Source organism: Stegostoma tigrinum, chromosome 39 (genome assembly GCF_030684315.1).
Source record: "Stegostoma tigrinum isolate sSteTig4 chromosome 39, sSteTig4.hap1, whole genome shotgun sequence".
In the NCBI taxonomy this organism is placed as follows: Eukaryota; Metazoa; Chordata; class Chondrichthyes; order Orectolobiformes; family Stegostomatidae; genus Stegostoma; species Stegostoma tigrinum.
The window spans coordinates 13,981,577-14,002,529 of NC_081392.1; the positions used below are offsets into that span (position 1 = coordinate 13,981,577).

At 48.0% G+C, this 20,953-nt stretch overlaps 1 protein-coding gene across 5 annotated transcripts in view; it reads left to right on the forward strand.

Moving 5' to 3' along the window:
* The first annotated feature begins 9,247 nt into the window (after window positions 1–9,247).
* Window positions 9,248–20,953, forward strand: part of LOC125447639 (HHIP-like protein 1) — a 45,147-nt gene continuing 33,441 nt past the window's right edge. For 4 of the 5 annotated variants that reach the window (XM_048522220.2, XM_048522222.2, XM_048522223.2 and 1 more), the window contains exon 1: window positions 9,248–10,722. In XM_048522220.2, coding sequence (XP_048378177.1) covers window positions 10,438–10,722 — 285 coding nt within the window. In that variant the 5' untranslated portion in view covers window positions 9,248–10,437. The remainder of the gene's footprint in view (window positions 10,723–20,953) is intronic. The other variant, XM_048522221.2, reaches the window with a different exon arrangement.

The window sequence follows — 20,953 nt, forward strand, 5'->3', positions numbered from 1 at the left end:
CAGGTCCGGGGCGACCGGACCCGTAACGGTTGACTCCGTTTTCTCCTTCACAGATGCTGCCAGACCTGCTGAGCTTTTCCAGCGACTTTGCTTAAGTACATGATAGTGAGAGAAACGAGGCTTCAAAAAGTTAAGCATTATTTCATGGGAAAATGAAGAAAGAGGTGATAGTTTTCATTAAAGCCTTTCATAGTTTAGACGAGGAAAATAAATAAGTTAGAAGGTTCAACGGTTTTTGATGAGTTCTCCGCTCATTTCACTCCGTTGTCTGTTCCCAATGCCACTGCCACAGATACCAACACTGATGCTGGCTCTGCTGCCTTTACAAATCTCCCTCGCTTACGCAGCAATATGCCCGGGCACGGCCCACTTGCACCCTGAGACACCGCCTTGAGCTGCCGAGAGACTGGCTAACATATCGCCGAGAGACCAGGCCGAAACCCACCACGAGGCACAGAGAGACCAGGCTGAAACCCACCAGGAGGCACAGAGAGAGACCAGGCCGAAACCCACCACGAGGCACAGAGAGACCAGGCTGAAACCCACCAGGAGGCACAGAGAGAGACCAGGCCGAAACCCACCACGAGGCACAGAGAGACCAGGCCGAGGCCCACGATGAGGCACAGAGAGACCAGGCCAAGTCCCAGCATGAGGCACAGAGAGAGACCAGGCTGAAACCCACCAGGAGGCACAGAGAGACCAGGCCGAGTCCCAGCATGAGGCACAGAGAGACCAGGCCGAGGCCCACCACACGGCACAGAGAGACCAGGCCAAGACCTACCACAAACCACCAAGAGACCAGGCTGAGACCTGCCATAAACTACTAAGAGCCCAGGCCAAGACCCACCACGAGGCACAAAGAGGCCAGGCCAAGACCCAACAAGAGACCGACGTGGGGAGGAGGGGAAAGAAAGGGGAAAAAAAACAAGAAAGGAAACAGAAGGAGCGGAGAAGCTCCAGGGTTGGAGCGTCCTCAACAGTGAGTAGATGGTACATAGTGCTGTGACCATGCACTAGTGGTGGGAGTCTCAATGGCTGAAGTGGGAGTAGATTTTACAGAAATATAACTGAGCAGACTGATTGTTCCATCACATAACTGAATGGAAGAGACGGTAATATCCACGCAGATCACTGAAAAGGTATTGAGTAAATTAGCAGCTATCGTGCAGTTCTTACCTCCTGCATGTTTCAGAGTGGCACTCTTGCCCATAAAAGCATAGTTGAGCAGATTTAAGGGATCGCAGAAACCTATATTGACAGAGAGCAGAGCTGGTAGTGATCATGTTGCTGTTTGCAGGAGGTCGCTGCACACTAACAATGCCAATGACTGTTGTAAAAGTGCCCAATTGGCTGTAAAGTGCCATGGATCGCCAGGCAGTGGTGGAAGGCGCTAAAGGAATGCAACTTCTGAAACTCAGGTGGGCTGCACCTCCCCCCTGTGAACAGCAGGGGTCGACATTGCTACAGAGTGACTGATGAAGCTAGCAGTCGGATAAAATGAATGAGCTGATCACTTTTTGAATTGATTTAAAACTGCTGTGGTCCTGCTTAAACTTAAAAACAAAGCAGGAGGATTTGAGGTCAGGTGGGTGGCCCAGATGACCACCTCTCTCTTGGCAAAGATCCCGGCCTGAGTTGTGTTTGGCGAGCAAGAGTTCTGACCGAGCAGAAAGGAAGTTGGCGATAACGATTGATTGAGAGTATCAAAGCCGGCATTGCCATCCGCATCGCCAATGTCGGATCTGTCAATGATTGCTCGTACCGAACCCACTTCATAACCAACCTCGCCACTTCTGTAGAACACTCCCACCTCAGTTCTTTGCCTGCTGAAACCCTCAAGCAAGGCCAGAGAGATCAAAGGACTGAGTTAGATGATCAACCATGATGAGATTGAATGGTGAAGCAGGCTCGAAGGGCCGAATGGCCTACTCCAGTTCCTAATTTCTACATTTCTATGCCCTTGTGACCTCTAGATTCATCACTGACCATTCTCCACTGGCCAAAACGTCCTGTTTTTTCAGACAACACAACTTTGAGTAAAGATAACAAAGTGAGGAGCTGGATGAACGCAGCAGGCCAAGCAGCATCAGAGGAGCAGGGAGGCTGACGTTTCGGGTCTGGACCCTTCTTCAGAAAAACCTTCTTCATTTTTTCTGAAGAAGGGTCTAGGCCCGACACATTAAGCTTTCCTGCTCCTCTGGTGCTGCTTGGCCTGCTGTGTTCATCCAGCTCTACACCTTGTTATCTCAGATTCTCCAGCAGCTGCAGTTCCTACTGTCTCTGAATGAATTTGTCTGAAGCAGTTTCTACACCTGTGTACGATTCAGTGTCTATCCATTATTCACTCAGAGGGTGGTGAAGCTGTGGAATTCTCTAGAAATTCTCAGAAAGCTGTGGAGGGCCTAGTCACTGAATATGTTTAAGAAATAAACAGATACATTTCATTCTTTATTCATTAATGGGATGAGGGTATCACCGGCTCGGGCAGCATGTATTGCCCATCCCTAATTGCCCAGAGGGCAGTTAAGAGTCAACCACATTGCTGTGGGTCTGGAGTCACATGTAGGCCAGACCAGGTAAGGATGGCAGTTTCCTTCCCTAAATGATGTTACTGAATGTATATGACGGTGAGCTAGAGGATCAGCCATGATTTTGTTGAATGTTGGAACACACAGAGCTTCCCATTTGGATTAGGCCTGGATACCTGATATGGAATTGTAAATTTGTAAATATTGACGTCTGCTAGAATCACATAGAGTATGGCTTGGCATGGGGACAGGTTGGATATCATTGCAAATTTTGAAAGATTCAAGGTGAAATGCTTTTGTAATCCTTTTACAATCCAGTTTATTTTTTTTTAATCTCTGCCCCATGACTGGCCTCCACTCGACCCCCAATGTCTTGTTGCCCACTCCCCTTGGTCTTCTTCCCTTCTCTTCTCCACTGCTCCCCTTCGCTCTCTGACCTCCCTATCTCCCTCTCCTCTCTCCCAGTATCTCATCTGACCCAATCTCCCAACTCCTTCTTCTCTCCCTGTTTCTTTCCCTCCCTCTCAGACCTCCATTTCTCCTTTCTCACTCTCTGTCTCTGGTTCTCATCTCTCCTTCCTCTTTCTCTCTCCCTCTCTGGTCACCCTATCTCGTATCCCCCTTTTTCCCTACCACCTCCTCTCTCTCCCTCTCATTTTCTATCTCTCCCGGTTTCCCAGTGTTTCGAACACCTCTCTCCTCTGTCCTTTTTTCTCCTCCTCTCTGTCAGTCTCTCTTTTTTTCCCTCCATCTTCCATCTCTCTGTCTCTCCCCCTCTTCCTCCCCAACCTTACAATAACCCACCCTTCTCCCCCTTCTCTCTCTCTTCCGCCTTCATCCCCTGGCTTCACCTTTGTTCTGACAAAACAAAATATTCCATTAGCCCAGGGAACAAAGACACCTCAGAAATATTTGCACGGAAGCTGTTTAAAGCCAGATACCGTCTCTTTGATGTTCATCTGAGTTCCTGCCAGTGTTCACACAGAGAATCTATTCATGCTGTGCCAGAAACTGCAAACAGATCTCCCGATAATCGGGAACTCTAATAAATGCTATCCCTGAAGTTTGGTGCAGGAGCAGAGAGCAGAAAAGATCACTACAACTATTTCGAATGAGTTTGTTCAGGGTTGAGACTTTGGAGTGCAGACTCATAGTTCCTCGAAAATGGAGTTCCAGGTAATTAAGAGAGTGAAGAAGACATTTGGTACAAAGACAAAATCTATCTAAGGCAGACAAACGGGAGGCTGGAAGAACACAGCAGGCCAGGCAGCATCTGGAGGAAAGGAGCAGTCAACGTTTCGGGTGTTACCCCTCTTCAGGGCTGGATGTGAGGGGGTGGAGGAAGCTAAAGAGGGAGGAGGGGCGGAGGTGGAATGGGGGAGTGGGGGTTGGGGAATGGGGTCATGGATTGGCAGAATGGTGGTGATAGGTGGAAACCAGCAGTAGGTACGACCTGGTTGGTCGATGGGAGGGATGAATCTGGTTGGTGGCTGGAAGGGAGGGTCAGAAGGTGGAATGGGCGGGAAGAGGTGGGGCGGGGGCATGGGTGGGTAGGTGCTTGGTACGCCAGCCTTTATCAGTCAGTGCATTGAGTATAAGGAGTTGGGAGGGTCATGTTGTGGCTGCACAGTACATTGGTTAGGGCCACTTCTGGAATACAGCATTCAATTCTGGTCTCCCTGCTACAGGAAGGATGTTGTGAAATGTGAAAGGGTGCAGAAAAGATTTACAACGATGTAGGAGGGTTTGAGCTACAGGGAGAGGCTGAACAGGCTGGGGATATTTTCCCTGGAGCGTCAGAAGCTGAGGGGTGACCTTATAGAGGTTTATAAAATCATGAGAGGCATGGATAGGGTGAATAGCCAAGGTCTCTTCCCCAGGGTGGGGGGAGTCCAAAACAAGAGGGACATAGGTTGAAGGTGGGAGGGGAAAGATTTAAAAGGGACCTGAGGGGTAACTTTTTCACACAGAGGGCGGTGCGTGTATGGAACGAGCTGCCAGAGGAAGTGGTGGAGGCTGGTACAGTTACAGCATTTAAAAGGCATCTGGATGGGTACATGGATAGGAAGGGTTTAGAGGGATATGGATGGGTACATGGATAGGGAGGGTTTAGAGGGATATGGATGGGTACATGGATAGGGAGGGTTTAGAGGGATATGGATGGGTAGATGGATAGGGAGGGTTAGAGGGATACGAGCCAAATGCTGGCAAATGGGACTGGAGTAATTTAGGATATCTGGCCGGCATGGACGAGTTGGACTGAAGGGTCTGTTTCTGCGCTGTACAGCTCTATGACTGTATGTTATGCACCACCCCTTGGTGCAGGTGGGACCTGAAGCCTGGCCTCCTGGTCCAATGGTAGGCACACTGCTACTGTGCGACTAGAGCCAAGGATGTAGTGACCTTCACAATCTTCAAAGCACCTTACAGCCACAATGCACTTACCGTTGAAGTGTAGCAGCTGATTTTGTACACAGCGAGATCCCACAAACTACAGTGTAGTAATGGATTAGCGTTAAGGTTAGGTAATGAACTTTTGAAAATTTTTGACGGAAATTGAGAGATGAATGTTGGCCGAGGAGACCAGCCCTGCTTTTCTCTGAAATATTGGCCGGGAGATCTGAGAGGACACACATGCCTCATTGAAAGGCCAGCGTCCAACAATAATGTAAAAGTCACTAGAGTGCCATAAGGCTGCCCTCTCATTAGGGAGAGACGAATGGCAGTGAGTTTAACCCAAGGGTCACCAGGCCTCAGGCAAGATTGAGAAGGTGCGAGCTTCACGTTAACCTCAGACAGGCTTGGAATCGAACCTGCGCCGTTTATGTCACACAGCATTGCGAACCATCTGACCAAGCTAACCAACCCCCCAACATAACAGAGCAGCAAACCCTCACTGATGGTGTGACCCTCACTGACGGTAGCTCAGCGGTTCGCACTGCTGCCTCACAGCCCCCGGAGCCCAGGTTCGATCCCAGCCTCGGGCGACTGTCAGAGTGGAGTTTGCACATTCTCCCCCTGTCTGCGTGGGTTTCCTCCGGGTGCTCCAGTTTCCTCCCGCAGGCCAAAGATGAATCAGTTCGGGTGGAACAAAAGCAACAGTTGCTTGAAAAGCTCAGCAGGCGTGCCGGTGTCCATGAAGGGAAAAAAATCAGAGTTAACACTCCAAGTTCAGTTCTGAGGAAGGGTCACCAGACCCAAAATGTTAACTCTGACCTTTCTGCCCCCCACCACCTTCACAGACACTGCCAAACCTGCTGAGCTTTTCCAGCAACTTCTGTTTTTGTTCCTGATTTACGGCATCCTCAGTTTTTTCGGGTATTTATGTAGGTTAGGGTGGATTTTCCGTGCTAAATTGCCTGTAATATCCAGGGAAGACACAGGCTAGGTAGACTAGCCATGGGAACTGTGGCCTTATGGGAATAGGGTGGAGGCGTTGCTATTTGGAGGGTCGGCGATGACTCGATGGACCAAATGGCCTGTTTCCACACTGTAGGGATTCTATGATTGTCTGCACACTGGAGCATTTGCCCTGATTTTGTCTTAACAGTGGGACTTGAACCCATGAACTTCTGACTCAGAGATGGAAGAACAAGTGTTTAATTTGCCGGTGTGGTTCCAAAATTGTATTCGAAAGACAGTCTGGCATTCCTTATCAGGCAGACAGCATCTCAGGGATTCGATAGGATTGAGATATATAAGGTTTCTGCCTCTGAGTTCCAGTCTTACAAACACATTGCTTTCCCCTGGTCAGTTCCTTCTGCTGAGTCACCACAGCTCCTCTTCAAATCCCCTTAACCCTCTCTTTCCTGAAAGCAATGCCCAGATTATCAGACTAGGTTAGCGCTTGCTTGCCTCCCATCCCCTCATGAAAAGCCCACAGGATTTCTGAGGTAAATTGGCAACTCCAATATTTTGAGAGTCTGAAGGCACAAGGGCCAGGCAATTACCAGACTGGGAGACGGAGAGTGGGTCATCCTACAGATCTTGTTCTTCCCGGAGTTCTGTCACCTTTGGATTTCTATCTTTGTAGCCTAGGCACCAGGTTTTGCATGCATACCACTCAAGAGTTTTACAACATGGCTTCCTTCAAAAATGGAAATATTTCGTTCGTTCCAACCTATCGGTGATTATTCTAAACCGCATCGAACCCAATCCCTTCACTTCCCACTCCTTCAATCCTGAATAAATCCCAACTGGGAATTCAGGAGACCATGACTCACCCCAGACAGTGGTGAGAATGTAGAGCTCACTCCCACAGGGAGTTGCTGGGGCAGAGAGTATTTGAGGGACTACTGGATAAACACAAGAGGACGGGAAAGGAAGGCATTGGAATTAGGGAATTATGGCAGCAGGTTTGGATGGAGGAAGCTGGGAGGTGGCTGGTATGGAGATTGCAGAACAGTATGAAGCTGTTGGGATGAATGGCCTGCTCCCTGCCATTAATATAAAGCAAAAAATCACCCAATGTTCAATGTGGCTAAAAGAAGCGATGCCCTTGTACTGATTATAACAAGGTCAGCCAGATGGACCTGATAGAATGTGAGTTCCCTGGTTGGGGCTGTAAATCTGGTCCCGCCTGGGAGGCCTGGCTGACAGATACAAACAGGAGTGTCAAGCGTCGTGTTCACTCTGAGAGCTTGTTCCAAGGGAGCTGTCAGTGTCCAGGACTCTCCATGTGTAAATAAAGGGTAATGGGATCCCAGCCTCCATGGGAGTTAGTTCAGTGATACTCAATTAAATGAACAGTAAGTTAAATTAGGGAACTGATGATAACTGTGTGTTCTGATTTGACTTTGTCAAATCTCTCTGTATCAATTAATGATTTTTCAGGAGTGATTAAAATTGATTTATAATGTTTCATTTATGTAAAATCATTTAACATTTGTGGAAAGAAAACTAAACAGGAGTGTCCGAGGTTGTGCTCACTCTGAGAGCTGGCTCTGAGGGAACAGTGTCAAGGACTCTTCAGGTATGAATAAAGGCTGAGGGGATCCCAGCCTCCGTGGAGTTATTTGAGCCTTGCTGCAGTTGTACATTTTGCAGTCAGCAGGACTGAGCATCAAATTTCAAACCATCATGACAATTTGTACAACAGGAGAATATTGGTCCAGCAATAATAACACAGCATGGAGCTGGATGAACACGGCAGGCTAGGCAGCATCAGAGCAGCAGGAAGGTTGATGTTTCAGGGTGGGACCCTTCTTCAGGTCTCTTCAGAACCCCTTTCGATGAAGGGTCCTGATCCAAAGCGTCGACTACCCTGATGCTCTGATGCTGCCTGCGATCCTCCAGCTCCAGACTGTGTTGTCTCTGACTCCAGCATCTGCAACTCTTCCTATCTCTGAGAGATTGCCAAGTCAGTTCTGACTGCTTGGATCCTTGCAATACTCTCCAACCTCCAGATGCTTTCTGTGGGAGACAGTTCCACAAGTGATGTTTCCTCACCTTGGTTCTAAATGATCTATTCTGTATCCTGAAGGGGCTGTGCGCCCTGTTTCCAGACTCCTCATCCAGGGAAAGCAACCTCCGTGCATTCTATCCAGCCCTGGTAGGAATTTAGACATTTCGATCAGATTGCCGCTCGTTCTTCTGAATACAGGCCCAGGTGAACCAACCTCTCCTCATATGCTTAACCCTTGAAGTCCAGAGGTTATTCTTCATGGAACTCTTCACCACGTTCCTTCTAAAGCTAGTATCTCCTTTCGGAACACCGACATAAAATAATTTGCAAAAACAAATGCTGGGACTGGCGGACGAAGAATTTTTTTTAACACAGCCAATGTTGTGAGCTGGGATGAGTTGCCTGAAAGCGCGATGGAAGCAGATTCGATCAGAATTGTGGAACACAAGGAGCTGCAACAATACTTGAAGGGGGATTATTTCCAGGTCTGTGAGGTGTTGGGGAGTTAGGGGGGGGATCCAGGGCTGGTAGGTAACGGGCTGTGGGGGGAGGGAAGAGCAGGAACTAGTCTGGTAGATCTTCCACAGTCCTCACATACGCACGGTGGGCTGAGTGGCCTCTTGCGAAGCTGGACGATTCAGGAGAAGTTTCAGAGTTCGTGTTAGGTGGGTTAGACATGGGGAAAGGTATATTAGGGGAATGAGTGGGTTGGAATACTCTTCAGAGGGGCAGTGTGGATCTGTTCGGCCAAATGGCCTGTTTCCATACTATAGGGATTCTGTGAGAACTGCTGTGAAATTCTTTCAAGATGCCGTAGAGCTCAATGTGAGCCTGATTGGAGGAGACAGCATTCTGGACAGAATCTTAAAATCTCACCACTATGACAGAGTTTGCAATATTTTACCTTTTAACTATAAATCAGCTAAGCATATTCACATTCCTGTCTCTGCTGTTACATAAATTAAATGATTAAATATATTCCTTTCATTTAATTCGCAACCGCCACTGTTAATTTTTCTTATCCTCAATCCCATGACAATTTTTTCTTTTTGTGATTATTCCCCTCTCTCTTTCTTTCTGTTTATTTTAACTCTCTCTCTCTCTCTCTCTCTCTCTCTCCTGGCTTGTTTAGCATTGATCTCAATCCCCCACCTCCTCTCCCAGCCTTCCCTTTCTCTTTGTCCTCCCCCTTTCTCACATCCTGAACTCCTTGCCAAGCAGGAGTGCAATCCCTTTCCCACACTCACTGGCTAAGCCCAGGCTACTCTGAAGACACGTGTCAATTGAAAAACCCCTCCTCTTTCCAGCAGAAGATCAACGCACATAGCTCCCCTGGCACCAGAAAGCAAAAGAGACACACGGAGAGACAGAGAGAACGAGACAGAGAGGGAGGGAGAGAAACAGGGCAGAGTGAAGGGGTGAGAGACAGTGAGCGAGTGAGAGGGAGAGAGACAGAGGGTGAGAGGGAGAAAGAGAAACAGGGCAGAGTGAGACAGAGAGCGAAGGGGGAGAGAGACAGAGAGAGTGAGAGGGAGAGAGAGAAACAGGGCAGCGTGAGACAGAGAGTGAATGGGGAGAGAGACAGAGAGAGTGAGAGGGAGAGAGAGAAACAGGGCAGCGTGAGACAGAGAGTGAACGGGAGAGAGACAGAGAGTGAGAGGGAGAGAGAGAGATGGAGAGGGGGAGAGAGAGAAACAGGACAGAGTGAGACAGAGAGTGAGGGGGAGAGACAACAGAGAGAGGAGAGTGAGAGAAAGAGGAACAGCAAGAGGGATAGAAAGAAAAACAGAGCAGAGTGAGACAGAGAGTGGAGAGACAGAGAGGGAGAGGGAAAGAGACAGAGGAGAGTGAGACAGAGAGTGGGAGAAAGACAGAAAAGGGAGAGAGAGGGGAGATTGAGACAGTAAAAGGAGGGACAGGAAAGAGTGAGTCAGTGAGAGGGAGAGAAAGAGAGGGAAGGAGGGGGCAGGGAAAGAGAGGAGAGTGAGACAGAGAGAAGGAGAGGGAGAGGAGATTGACAGAGGGAGGGTAGAGGAAAAGTCACAGGAGACCGACCCTGAGACGAAGCGACACCGGGTGAGTGAGAAAGGGACCACAGAGAAAAAGAGAGAGATGTGAGTGAGAAAGAGACAGAGGAACAGGGAGACAGACGAGGAAAGAGGAGACGGGGGGGGGGGTGACATAAGCAGGGGCTGAGAAAGGGAGGAGAGGTGCACAGAGACACAGAGACGAGAGAGAGAGTAACAGTGAAGAAGAGAGGGGTGAGATCACAAAGAGACACAGAGGTGAGAGAGCAAGGAAGAAGGGAGAGAGAAAGAGGAACATTAGAGAGATAATGAGGGGAGGATTGAGGCAGTAAAAAATAGAGGGAAGAAAGAGGGACAAAGTGAGAGGAGCGAAAGAAAAATAAAGGGAAGAGAGAGAAACAGAAACACCAGCAACTAACTGAGGAGGGAGAGGTCTGCATACTCCGTACAGGGTTAATTCTCAATCCTACTGTTTGCGATGGCCTTTCTCTGCAGAATGAATCACAGCTTCAAGGACAGTCAGCTCCCTCTGGTCATTTCTGCGCTATTGGTGACTGTAGTTTCACACCCTCAGTGCCTAGATTTCAAGCCACCGTTCAAACCCGCTGAGCCGCTGTCGTTCTGCTCAGCCTACTCCAGTTTCGGTTGCTGTGACGCCCGCACGGACTCCTCTCTGGCCAAACAATACCAGCACATACTCAGCTACCTCCATCATTCAGGAGTCTCAGTGTGTGCCAAATACATCCAGGAGCTGCTGTGTCAGGTGAGAGGTGGTAGGGGTTGGCGGGTGCAGGATGGATACAGTTTCACAGGGAGGCAGGGGGCAGGGTTTGTTCTTGGGAGTTTGGGAATCGGAATCTCTGAATGGCTGGGGTGGGGGGGGGGGGGGTAGCGGGCAGAGATTGGGATTTGGGAGAGATAACAAGGTGTGGAGCTGGATGAACACGGCAGGCCAGGCAGCATTAGAGGAGCAGGAAAGCTGACGTTTCGGGTCTGCAGGAGGGTCCAGATCCGAAACGTCAGCCTTCCTGCTCCTCTGATGCAGCTTGGCCTGCCGTGTTCATCCAGCTCTACACCTTCAGATTCTCCAGCATCTGCAATTCCCGCTATCTTGGAATTTGGGAGCCCTTAATTGTGAATGTCGGAATTAATTTGCAACTGGGATCCAGTTGGGATTGGGGTGATAGACTCAGGTTCTGGTCCTAGAGTCTCAACACAAGGGGACGTAACCTTCCTCACCTACCCCCTAATCCTAATAGCTTACTGCATGACATCCAATGACCATCTCTGTGACACACTAGACCCATCTTGAGTAAGTTGTACACGACTGATGCTGAAACACTCTACTCATTAACGTCTTGAGGATGTCGCTGGCCAGGGCAGCATTTATTGCCCATCCCTAATTGCCCAGAGGGCAGTTAAGAGTCAACCACATTGCTAGGGGTCTGGAGTCACATGTAGGCCAGACCAGGTGAGGACGGCAGTTTCCTTCCCTAAGGGACATTAGTGAACCAGATGGGTTTCTCTGATCATCAATTCATGGTCATCATTAGACTCTTTATTCAAGTTTTTTTATTTACACTGAATTTAAATTTCCAACATCTGCTGTGGTGGGTTTCAAAGTCAGGACCCCAGAACATTACCTGGGATCTCTGGATTAACAGTCCACCATCTCCCACAACTCTGGGACATATTACATACCCTGAGACCCCCGAACAATTTGAATACACTCAGTTTCACTATTGAGCATCTCCGAAGATCAACCCTTCATATTTTCCTTTAAACAATCTGTTCAGAGATGTCATGGCACACCTTTGGAGCAGGTGGGATTTGAACCCCTGGCTCAGAGGTAGGGACACTACCACGCTGCCACAAGAGCCCCCCCCCCCCTATCAGGGCATTATAACCTGATGGGTTGAAATTATCTCATTATCTCCGTTAAACCTTTGAGCCACTAACTGCCTTAAACAACAGGGAGGAAAGGTGCAGAGCAAGCTGGATGGGCCAAATGGCCTACCTCCTGGGCTGTTTCTGGGATCTTGCTGTGCGTGCCGAGCATTTTTCACTTCATGGTACATCAAAACGTGCACCTCTGGCTAGAATGCACTTCTCAGGATCTGGGGGGGTGGTAGCTATAAGCGCTACATAAATGCAAGTCTGCGTTATTTGCTTATGAGAGTGATAGGTATTTTAATTGAAGGTATTAAGGGATGTGGATCAAGGCAGGAGGTGGAATTAGGTCACAGATGAGCCATGAGCTCATAGAGCAGTAGAGTCGGATCCACATTCTCCATACCCTCTGAGCCCATGCCTCCTTCAACCCCCACCTCCTCCTCACCAGGTCTCCTTTCCACTTTTACTCAGCTTCACAATATTCCCGACATGTATCAGAGTGATTCCTGTAGACACTGACTCAGCCGTTTCTCCACTCAACTTGCCTCCCCGGCTGGCTAGTGGAAAATGTATTAATCTTTCGCCACGTGCTAGGGAGGCAAAGATGGATTTTTTAGGGCTCGGGGTGGGATTATTTTAAAAAGTCATCCTTCCCTGCTTTGAAAGTGATTCATACTTTTCCACAAGAAAAATTAACTCTTCGGAGACAATTTCAAAATTGCTAGATGGAACACAAATACAGTACGCACAAAAATGATTTCTACAAAACTTCAGTGATAAAAACATAGCCATTGTAAAATGTCAGCGTTTATTCAGGAGGGTCAGGATCACTCGCTGTGTAACTGTACAGGGTCAGTGTTTATTCAGCAGGGTAAGGGTCACTCACTGTGTAACTGTACAGGGTCAGAGTTTATTCAGCAGGGTGAGGGTCACTCACTGTGTAACTGTACAGGGTCAGTGTTTATTCAGCAGGGTGAGGGTCACTCACTGTGTAACTGTACAGGGTCAATGTTTATTCAGCAGGGTAAGGGTCATTCACTTTGTAACTGTACAGGGTCAGAGTTTATTCAGCAGGGTGAGGGTCACTCACTGTGTAACTGTACAGAGTCAGTGTTTATTTAGCAGGGTAAGGGTCACTCACTGTGTAACTGTACAGGGTCAGAGTTTATTCAGCAGGGTGAGGGTCACTCACTGTGTAACTGTACAGGGTCAATGTTTATTCAGCAGGGTAAGGGTCACTCACTGTGTAACTGTACAGGGTCAATGTTTATTCAGCAGGGTAAGGGTCATTCACTTTGTAACTGTACAGGGTCAATGTTTATTCAGCAGGGTGAGGGTCACTCACTGTGTAACTGTACAGGGTCAGTGTTTATTCAGCAGGGTGAGGGTCACTCACTGTGCAACTGTACAGGGTACAGTGTTTATTCAGCAGGGTGAGGGTCACTCACTGTGTAACTGTACAGGGTACAGAGTTTATTCAGAAGGGTAAGAGTCACTCACTGTGTAACTGTACAGGGTCAGTGTTTATTCAGCAGGGTGAGGGTCACTAACTGTGTAACTGTACAGGGTCAGAGTTTATTCAGCAGGGTAAGGGTCACTCACTGTGTAACTGTACAGGGTACAGTGTTTATTCAGCAGGGTAAGAGTCACTCACTGTGTAACTGTACAGGGTCAGTGTTTATTCAGCAGGGTGAGGGTCACTCACTGTGTAACTGTACAGGGTCAGAGTTTATTCTGCAGGGTGAGGGTCACTCACTGTGTAACTGTACAGGGTCAGAGTTTATTCAGCAGGGTAAGGGTCACTCACTGTGTAACTGTACAGGGTACAGTGTTTATTCAACAGGGTGAGGGTCACTCACTGTGTAACCGTACAGGGTCAGTGTTTATTCAGCAGGGTAAGGGTCACTCACTGTGTAACTGTACAGGGTACAGTGTTTATTCAGCAGGGTAAGGGTCACTCACTGTGTAACTGTACAGGGTCAGTGTTTATTCAGCAGGGTAAGGTTCACTCACTGTGTAACTGTACAGGGTCAGTGTTTATTCAGCAGGGTGAGGGTCACTCACTGTGTAACTGTACAGGGTCAGTGTTTATTCAGCAGGGTAAGGGTCATACACTGTGTAACTGTACAGGGTCAGAGTTTATTCAGCAGGGTAAGGGTCATTCACTTTGTAACTGTACAGGGTCAGAGTTTATTCAGCAGGGTGAGGGTCACTCACTGTGTAACTGTACAGGGTCAGTGTTTATTCAGCAGGGTGAGGGTCACTCACTGTGTAACTGTACAGGGTACAGTGTTTATTCAGCAGGGTGAGGGTCACTCACTGTGTAACTGTACAGGGTCAGTGTTTATTCAGCAGGGTAAGGGTCACTCACTGTGTAACTGTACAGGATCAGTGTTTATTCAACAGGGTAAGGATCACTCTCTGTAACTGTACAGGGTCAGTGTTTATTCAGCAGGGTAAGAGTCACTCACTGTGTAACTGTACAGGGTCAGTGTTTATTCAGCAGGGTGAGTGTCACTCACTGTGTAACTGTACAGGGTCAGTGTTTATTCAGCAGGGTAAGGGTCACTCACTGTGTAACTGTACAGGGTCAGTGTTTATTCAGCAGGGTAAGGGTCACTCACTGTGTAACTGTACAGGGTCAGTGTTTATTCAGCAGGGTGAGTGTCACTCACTGTGTAACTGTACAGGGTACAGTGTTTATTCAGCAGGGTAAGGGTCACTCACGGCGTAACTGTACAGGGTCAGTGTTTATTCAGCAGGGTGAGGGTCACTCGCTGTGTAACTGTACAGGGTCAGTGTATATTCAGCAGGGTAAGGGTCACTCACTGTGTAACTGTACAGGGACAGTGTTTATTCAGCAGGGTGAGGGTCACTCACTGTGTAACTGTACAGGGACAGTGTTTATTCAGCAGGGTGAGGGTCACTCACTGTGTAACTGTACAGGGTCAGAGTTTATTCAGGGTAAGGGTCACTCACTGTGTAACTGTACAGGGTCAGTGTTTATTCAGCAGGGTGAGGGTCACTCATTGTGTAACTGTTCAGGGTCAGTGTTTATTCAGCAGGGTAAGGGTCACTCACTGTGTAACTGTGCAGGGTCAGTGTTTATTCAGCAGGGTAAGGGTCACTCACTGTGTAACTCGACAGAGTCAGTGTTTATTCAGCAGGGTGAGGGTCACTCACTGTGTAACTGTACAGGGTCAGAGTTTATTCTGCAGGGTGAGGGTCCCTCGCTGTGTAACTGTACAGGGTACAGTGTTTATTCAGCAGGGTGAGGGTCACTCACTGTGTAACTGTACAGGGTCAGTGTTTATTCAACAGGGTGAGGGTCACTCACTGTGTAACTGTACAGGGTCAGTGTTTATTCAGGGTGAGGGTCACTCACTGTGTAACTGTACAGGGTCAGAGTTTATTCAGCAGGGTAAGAGTCACTCACTGTGTAACTGTGCAGGGTCAGTGTTTATTCAGCAGGGTAAGGGTCACTCACTGTGTAACTGTACAGAGTCAGTGTTTATTCAGCAGGGTAAGGGTCACTCACTGTGTAACTGTGCAGGGTCAGTGTTTATTCAGCAGGGTAAGGGTCACTCACTGTGTAACTGTACAGAGTCAGTGTTTATTCAGCAGGGTAAGGGTCACTCACTGTGCAACTGTACAGGGTTAGTCTTTATTCAACAGGATAAGGATCACTCACTGTGTAACTGTAGAGGGTCAATGTTTATTCAGCAGGGTGAGGGTCATTCACTTTGTAACTGTGCAGGGTCAGAGTTTATTCAGCAGGGTGAGGGTCACTCACTGTGTAACTGTACTGGGTCAGTGTTTATTCAACAGGGTAAGGATCACTCTCTGTAACTGTACAGGGTCAGTGTTTATTCAGCAGGGTAAGGGTCACTCACTGTGTAACCGTACAGGGTCAGTGTTTATTCAACAGGGTAAGGGTCACTCACGGCGTAACTGTACAGGGTCAGTGTTTATTCAGCAGGGTGAGGGTCACTCACTGTGTAACTGTACAGGGTCAGTGTTTATTCAGCAGGGTAAGGATCACTCACTGTGTAACTGTACAGGGTCAGTGTATATTCAGCAGGGTAAGGGTCATTCACTGTGTAACTGTACAGGGTCAGTGTTTATTCAGCAGGGTAAGGGTCACTCACTCTGTAACTGTACAGAGTCAGTGTTTATTCAGCAGGGTAAGGGTCATTCACTGTGTAACTGTACAGGGTCAGTGTTTATTCAGCAGGGTAATGTTCACTCACTGTGTAACTGTACAGGGTCAGAGTTTATTCAGCAGGGTAAGGGTCATTCACTGTGTAACTGTACAGGGTCAGTGTTTATTCAGCAGGGTGAGGGTCATTCACTGTGTAACTGTACAAGGTCAGAGTTTATTCAGCAGGGTAAGGGTCACTCACTGTGTAACTGTACAGGGTCAGTGTTTATTCAGCAGGGTAAGGGTCATTCACTGTGTAACTGTACAAGGTCAGAGTTTATTCAGCAGCGTAAGGGTCACTCACTGTTTGACCGTACAGGGTCAGCGTTTATTCAACAGGGTAAGGGTCACTCACTGTGTAACTGTACAGGGTCAGTGTTTATTCAGCAGTGTAAGGGTCACTCACTGTGTAACTGTACAGAGTCAATGTTTATTCAACGGAGTGAGGGTCACTGACTGTGTAACTGTACAGGGTCAGTGTTTATTCAGCAGGGTAAGGGTCACACGCCATGTAACTGTACAGGGTCAGTGTTTATTCAGCAGGGTAAGGGTCATTCACTGTGTAACTGTACAGGGTCAGAGTTTATTCAGCAGGGTAAGGGTCACTCACTGTGCAACTGTACAGGGTTAGTCTTTATTCAACAGGATAAGGATCACTCACTGTAACTGTACAGGGTCAATGTTTATTCAGCAGGGTAAGGGTCATTCACTTTGTAACTGTGCAGGGTCAGAGTTTATTCAGCAGGGTGAGGGTCACTCACTGTGTAACTGTACTGGGTCAGTGTTTATTCAACAGGGTAAGGATCACTCTCTGTAACTGTACAGGGTCAGTGTTTATTCAACAGGGTGAGGGTCACTCACTGTGTAACCGTACAGGGTCAGCGTTTATTCAACAGGGTGAGGGTCACTCACTGTGTAACTGTACAGGGTCAGTGTTTATTCAGCAGGGTAAGGGTCACTCACTGTGTAACCGTACAGGGTCAGCGTTTATTCTACAGGGTAAGGGTCACTCACTGTGTAACTGTACAGAGTCAGTGTTTATTCAACAGGGTGAGGGTCACTCACTGTGTAACCGTACAGGGTCAGCGTTTATTCAACAGGGTGAGGGTCACTCACTATGTAACTGTACAGGGTCAGTGTTTATTCAACAGGGTGAGGGTCACTCACTGTGTAACTGTACAGGGTACAGTGTTTATTCAACAGGGTGAGGGTCACTCACTGTGTAACTGTACAGGGTCAGTGTTTATTCAGCAGGTTGAGGGTCACTCACTGTGTAACTGTACAGGGTCAGTGTTTATTCAGCAGGGTAAGGATCATTCACTGTGTAACTGTACAGGGTCAGTGTTTATTCAACAGGGTGAGGGTCACTCACTGTGTAACTGTACAGGGTCAGTGTTTATTCAGCAGGGTGAGGGTCACTCACTATGTAACTGTACAGGGTACAGTGTTTATTCAGCAGGGTAAGGGTCACTCACTGTGTAACTGTACAGGGTCAGTGTTTATTCAGCAGGGTAAGGGTCACTCACTGTGTAACTGTACAGGGTCAGTGTTTATTCAGCAGGGTAAGGGTCACTCACTGTGTATCTGTACAGGGTCAGTGTTTATTCAGCAGGGTAAGGGTCACTCACTGTGTAACGGTACAGAGTCAGTGTTTATTCAGCAGGGTAAGGGTAACTCGCTGTGTAACTGTACAGGGTCAGAGTTTATTCAGCAGGGTGAGGGTCACTCACTGTGTAACTGTACAGGGTCAGTGTTTATTCAGCAGGGTAAGGGTCACTCACTGTGTAACTGTACAGGGTCAGTGTTTATTCAGCAGGGTAATGTTCACTCACTGTGTAACTGTACAGGGTCAGAGTTTATTCAGCAGGGTAAGGGTCATTCACTGTGTAACTGTACAGGGTCAGTGTTTATTCAGCAGGGTGAGGGTCATTCACTGTGTAACTGTACAAGGTCAGAGTTTATTCAGCAGGGTAAGGGTCACTCACTGTGTAACTGTACAGGGTCAGTGTTTATTCAGCAGGGTAAGGGTCATTCACTGTGTAACTGTACAAGGTCAGAGTTTATTCAGCAGCGTAAGGGTCACTCACTGTTTGACCGTACAGGGTCAGCGTTTATTCAACAGGGTAAGGGTCACTCACTGTGTAACTGTACAGGGTCAGTGTTTATTCAGCAGTGTAAGGGTCACTCACTGTGTAACTGTACAGAGTCAATGTTTATTCAACGGAGTGAGGGTCACTGACTGTGTAACTGTACAGGGTCAGTGTTTATTCAGCAGGGTAAGGGTCACTCACTGTGTAACAGTGCAGGGTACAGTGTTTATTCAGCAGGGTGAGGGTCACACACTGTGTAACAGTGCAGGGTACAGTGTTTATTCAGCAGGGTAAGGGTCACTCACTGTGTAACTGTACAGGGTACAGTGTTTATTCAGCAGGGTAAGGGTCACTCACTGTGTAACTGTACAGGGTACAGTGTTTATTCAGCAGGGTAAGCATTACTTTCTGTAACTGTATGGGGGTGTGCGACTGTTTATTCTAAAAGGTAGCTCACTATCTGAATAGATTTACACAAATCCCTGATGAACCGCCAGCCTCAGACAAAGTAATTTCTGCTGGGAGACAGCATATTGTCACCTCCCCACTGCCCAGTGAGTCTGGGACACTAACCAACAACAGGCAATTTGTCCACGGGATACATGAACGTGGAGCTCAAATTCCTCATGGTGAGAAAGCCGGAGATCAGGATTCCACTGGGAATAACCTGACAGAGGCATTCACTAAAGCCAGGAGTCACTCAGGCTATTTGTAGGAGGATTCTCATCCATTCAGGGTCATTGTCAGTAAACTGCAGCCTAACTTCTGCCCCTGACAGTGCTGGCCTCTTTGATTGGGCTCTCACAGTGGCTCACTGGTTAGCACTGCTGCCTCACAGCCCCAGGGACATGGGTTCGATCCCACCATCGGGCGACTGTCTGTGTGAAGTTTGTGCATTCTCCCCGTGTCTGTGTGGGTTTCCTCCCACAGTCCAAAGGTGTGTAGGTTAGCGTGGATTGGCCATGCTAAATTACCCATAGCGTTCAGGGATGTGCAGGCTGGGGTGGGCTAGTGCATGGGCAATGCAGGGTTATAGGGATGGTTTGGAAGGTGAGTGTGGACCTGATGGGCCAAAGGGCCTGCCCCCATGCAATAGGGATTCTGTTCTGTGATTCCCAGTGTGTTACTGAGCGTAAGTGCTGTCCTATTCCCATGTCACTGAGCTGCGGTCTGATGGCTATCATTTCTCACATCTGAATGAACATGTCGTGTGTTCGAGTCCAACTCCTGACACTTGTGGACAATATCTAATGTTGACCCTCTATGTGCTGTACTGAAGGAGGGCCACACTGTCAGTAGATGCTGTCTATTTCGAGTACGTGTTAAGTTGCGATCCGGGCTGTGTTCTGGGAGACAGCATAGAGAGGAAGAGCACAGATGGTCAGGCCAATAGAACAGAGATGAGGAGAAACTTCTTTAGCCAGAGAGTGGTGAATCTATGGAATTCACTGCCACAGAAGGCTGTGGAGGCCGGGCCATTGAGTACATTTAAGACTGAGATAGACAGGTTCTTGATTATCAAGGGGAGCAAGGGTTAAAGGAAGAAGGTGGGAAAATGGGGTTGAGGAACTTACCCGCCATGATTGAATGAATAATCAGACTCAATGGGCCAAATGGCCTAATTTCTGCTCCTATGTCTTATGGTCTAGTGGTCAATACCATGTTGCTGTGTGCTTGTGAATGTGCCTGTTCGTGTATGCAGATGTTAATGTACCTGTGTCTGTTTGTGAGTTTTTGTGTAAGTGTGTGTGTGTGTGTGTGTGCGCGCGCACATGAGTGTGTGTGTGTGTGTGTCTGTGTGTGTGTGAGTGTCTGTGTTAGTGTGTGTGTGTGTGCACATGAATGTGTGTGTGTGTGTGTGTGTCTGTGTGTGTGAGAGAGTGTGTGTGTTTGTGTGTGTGTGTGTGAGTGTCTGTGTGTGTGTGTGTGTGTGTGTGTGTGTGTGTGTGTGTGAGTGTGTTTGTGTGCGTGAGTTTGCTGCGTGCAGATTACCTGTTATGTCTTCTACATTACCATGCGAATAGTCAGCCCACAACTGGACCACTGTGAATAGTTTATGACCACCCTTATCAAAGGAAATATATCACTGCATTGGAGGGAGTTCAGACAAGGTTCACTCAGCTGATACCAGGTATGTAGGGGCTCTCTTATGAGGAAAGATTGAGTAGTTTGGGCCTGTATTCATTACAGTTCAGAAGAGTGAGAGGTAACCTTCTTGAAACAGACAAACCCTTAGAGGGCTTGGCAGGGTAGATGTGGAGAGATTGCTTCCCCCTTGTGGAAGAGTCTAGGACCAGAGGAGCACCATCTCAGAACAAGGGGTTGCCCATTGACAACACAGATAGGGGGGAATCCTTCTCCCAGAGGAGAGTGAATCTGTTTCAGGTCCTTTGCCGCGGAGGGGCTATTGAGGCTGGGTCACTAAGTGTACTCAAGGCTGAGATAAGAGTTATCTTTAATCAAGAAGAAGATAGAATATAGAACATAGAACATTACAGCACAGTACACGCCCTTCAGCCCTCGATGTTGTGCCAACCTCTCATACCGATCTCAAGCCCATCTAACCTACACTATTCCATGTATGTCCATATGCTTGTCCAATGACGACTTAAGTGTACCTAAAGTTGGCGAATCTACTACCGTTGCAGGCAAAGCGTTCCATTCCCTTACTACTCTCTGAGTAAAAAAACTACCTCTGACATCTGTCCTATATCTTTCACCCCTCAATTTAAAGCTATGCCCCCTCGTGCTCGCTGTCACCATCCTAGGAAAAAGGCTCTCCCTATCCACCCTATCTAACCCTCTGATTA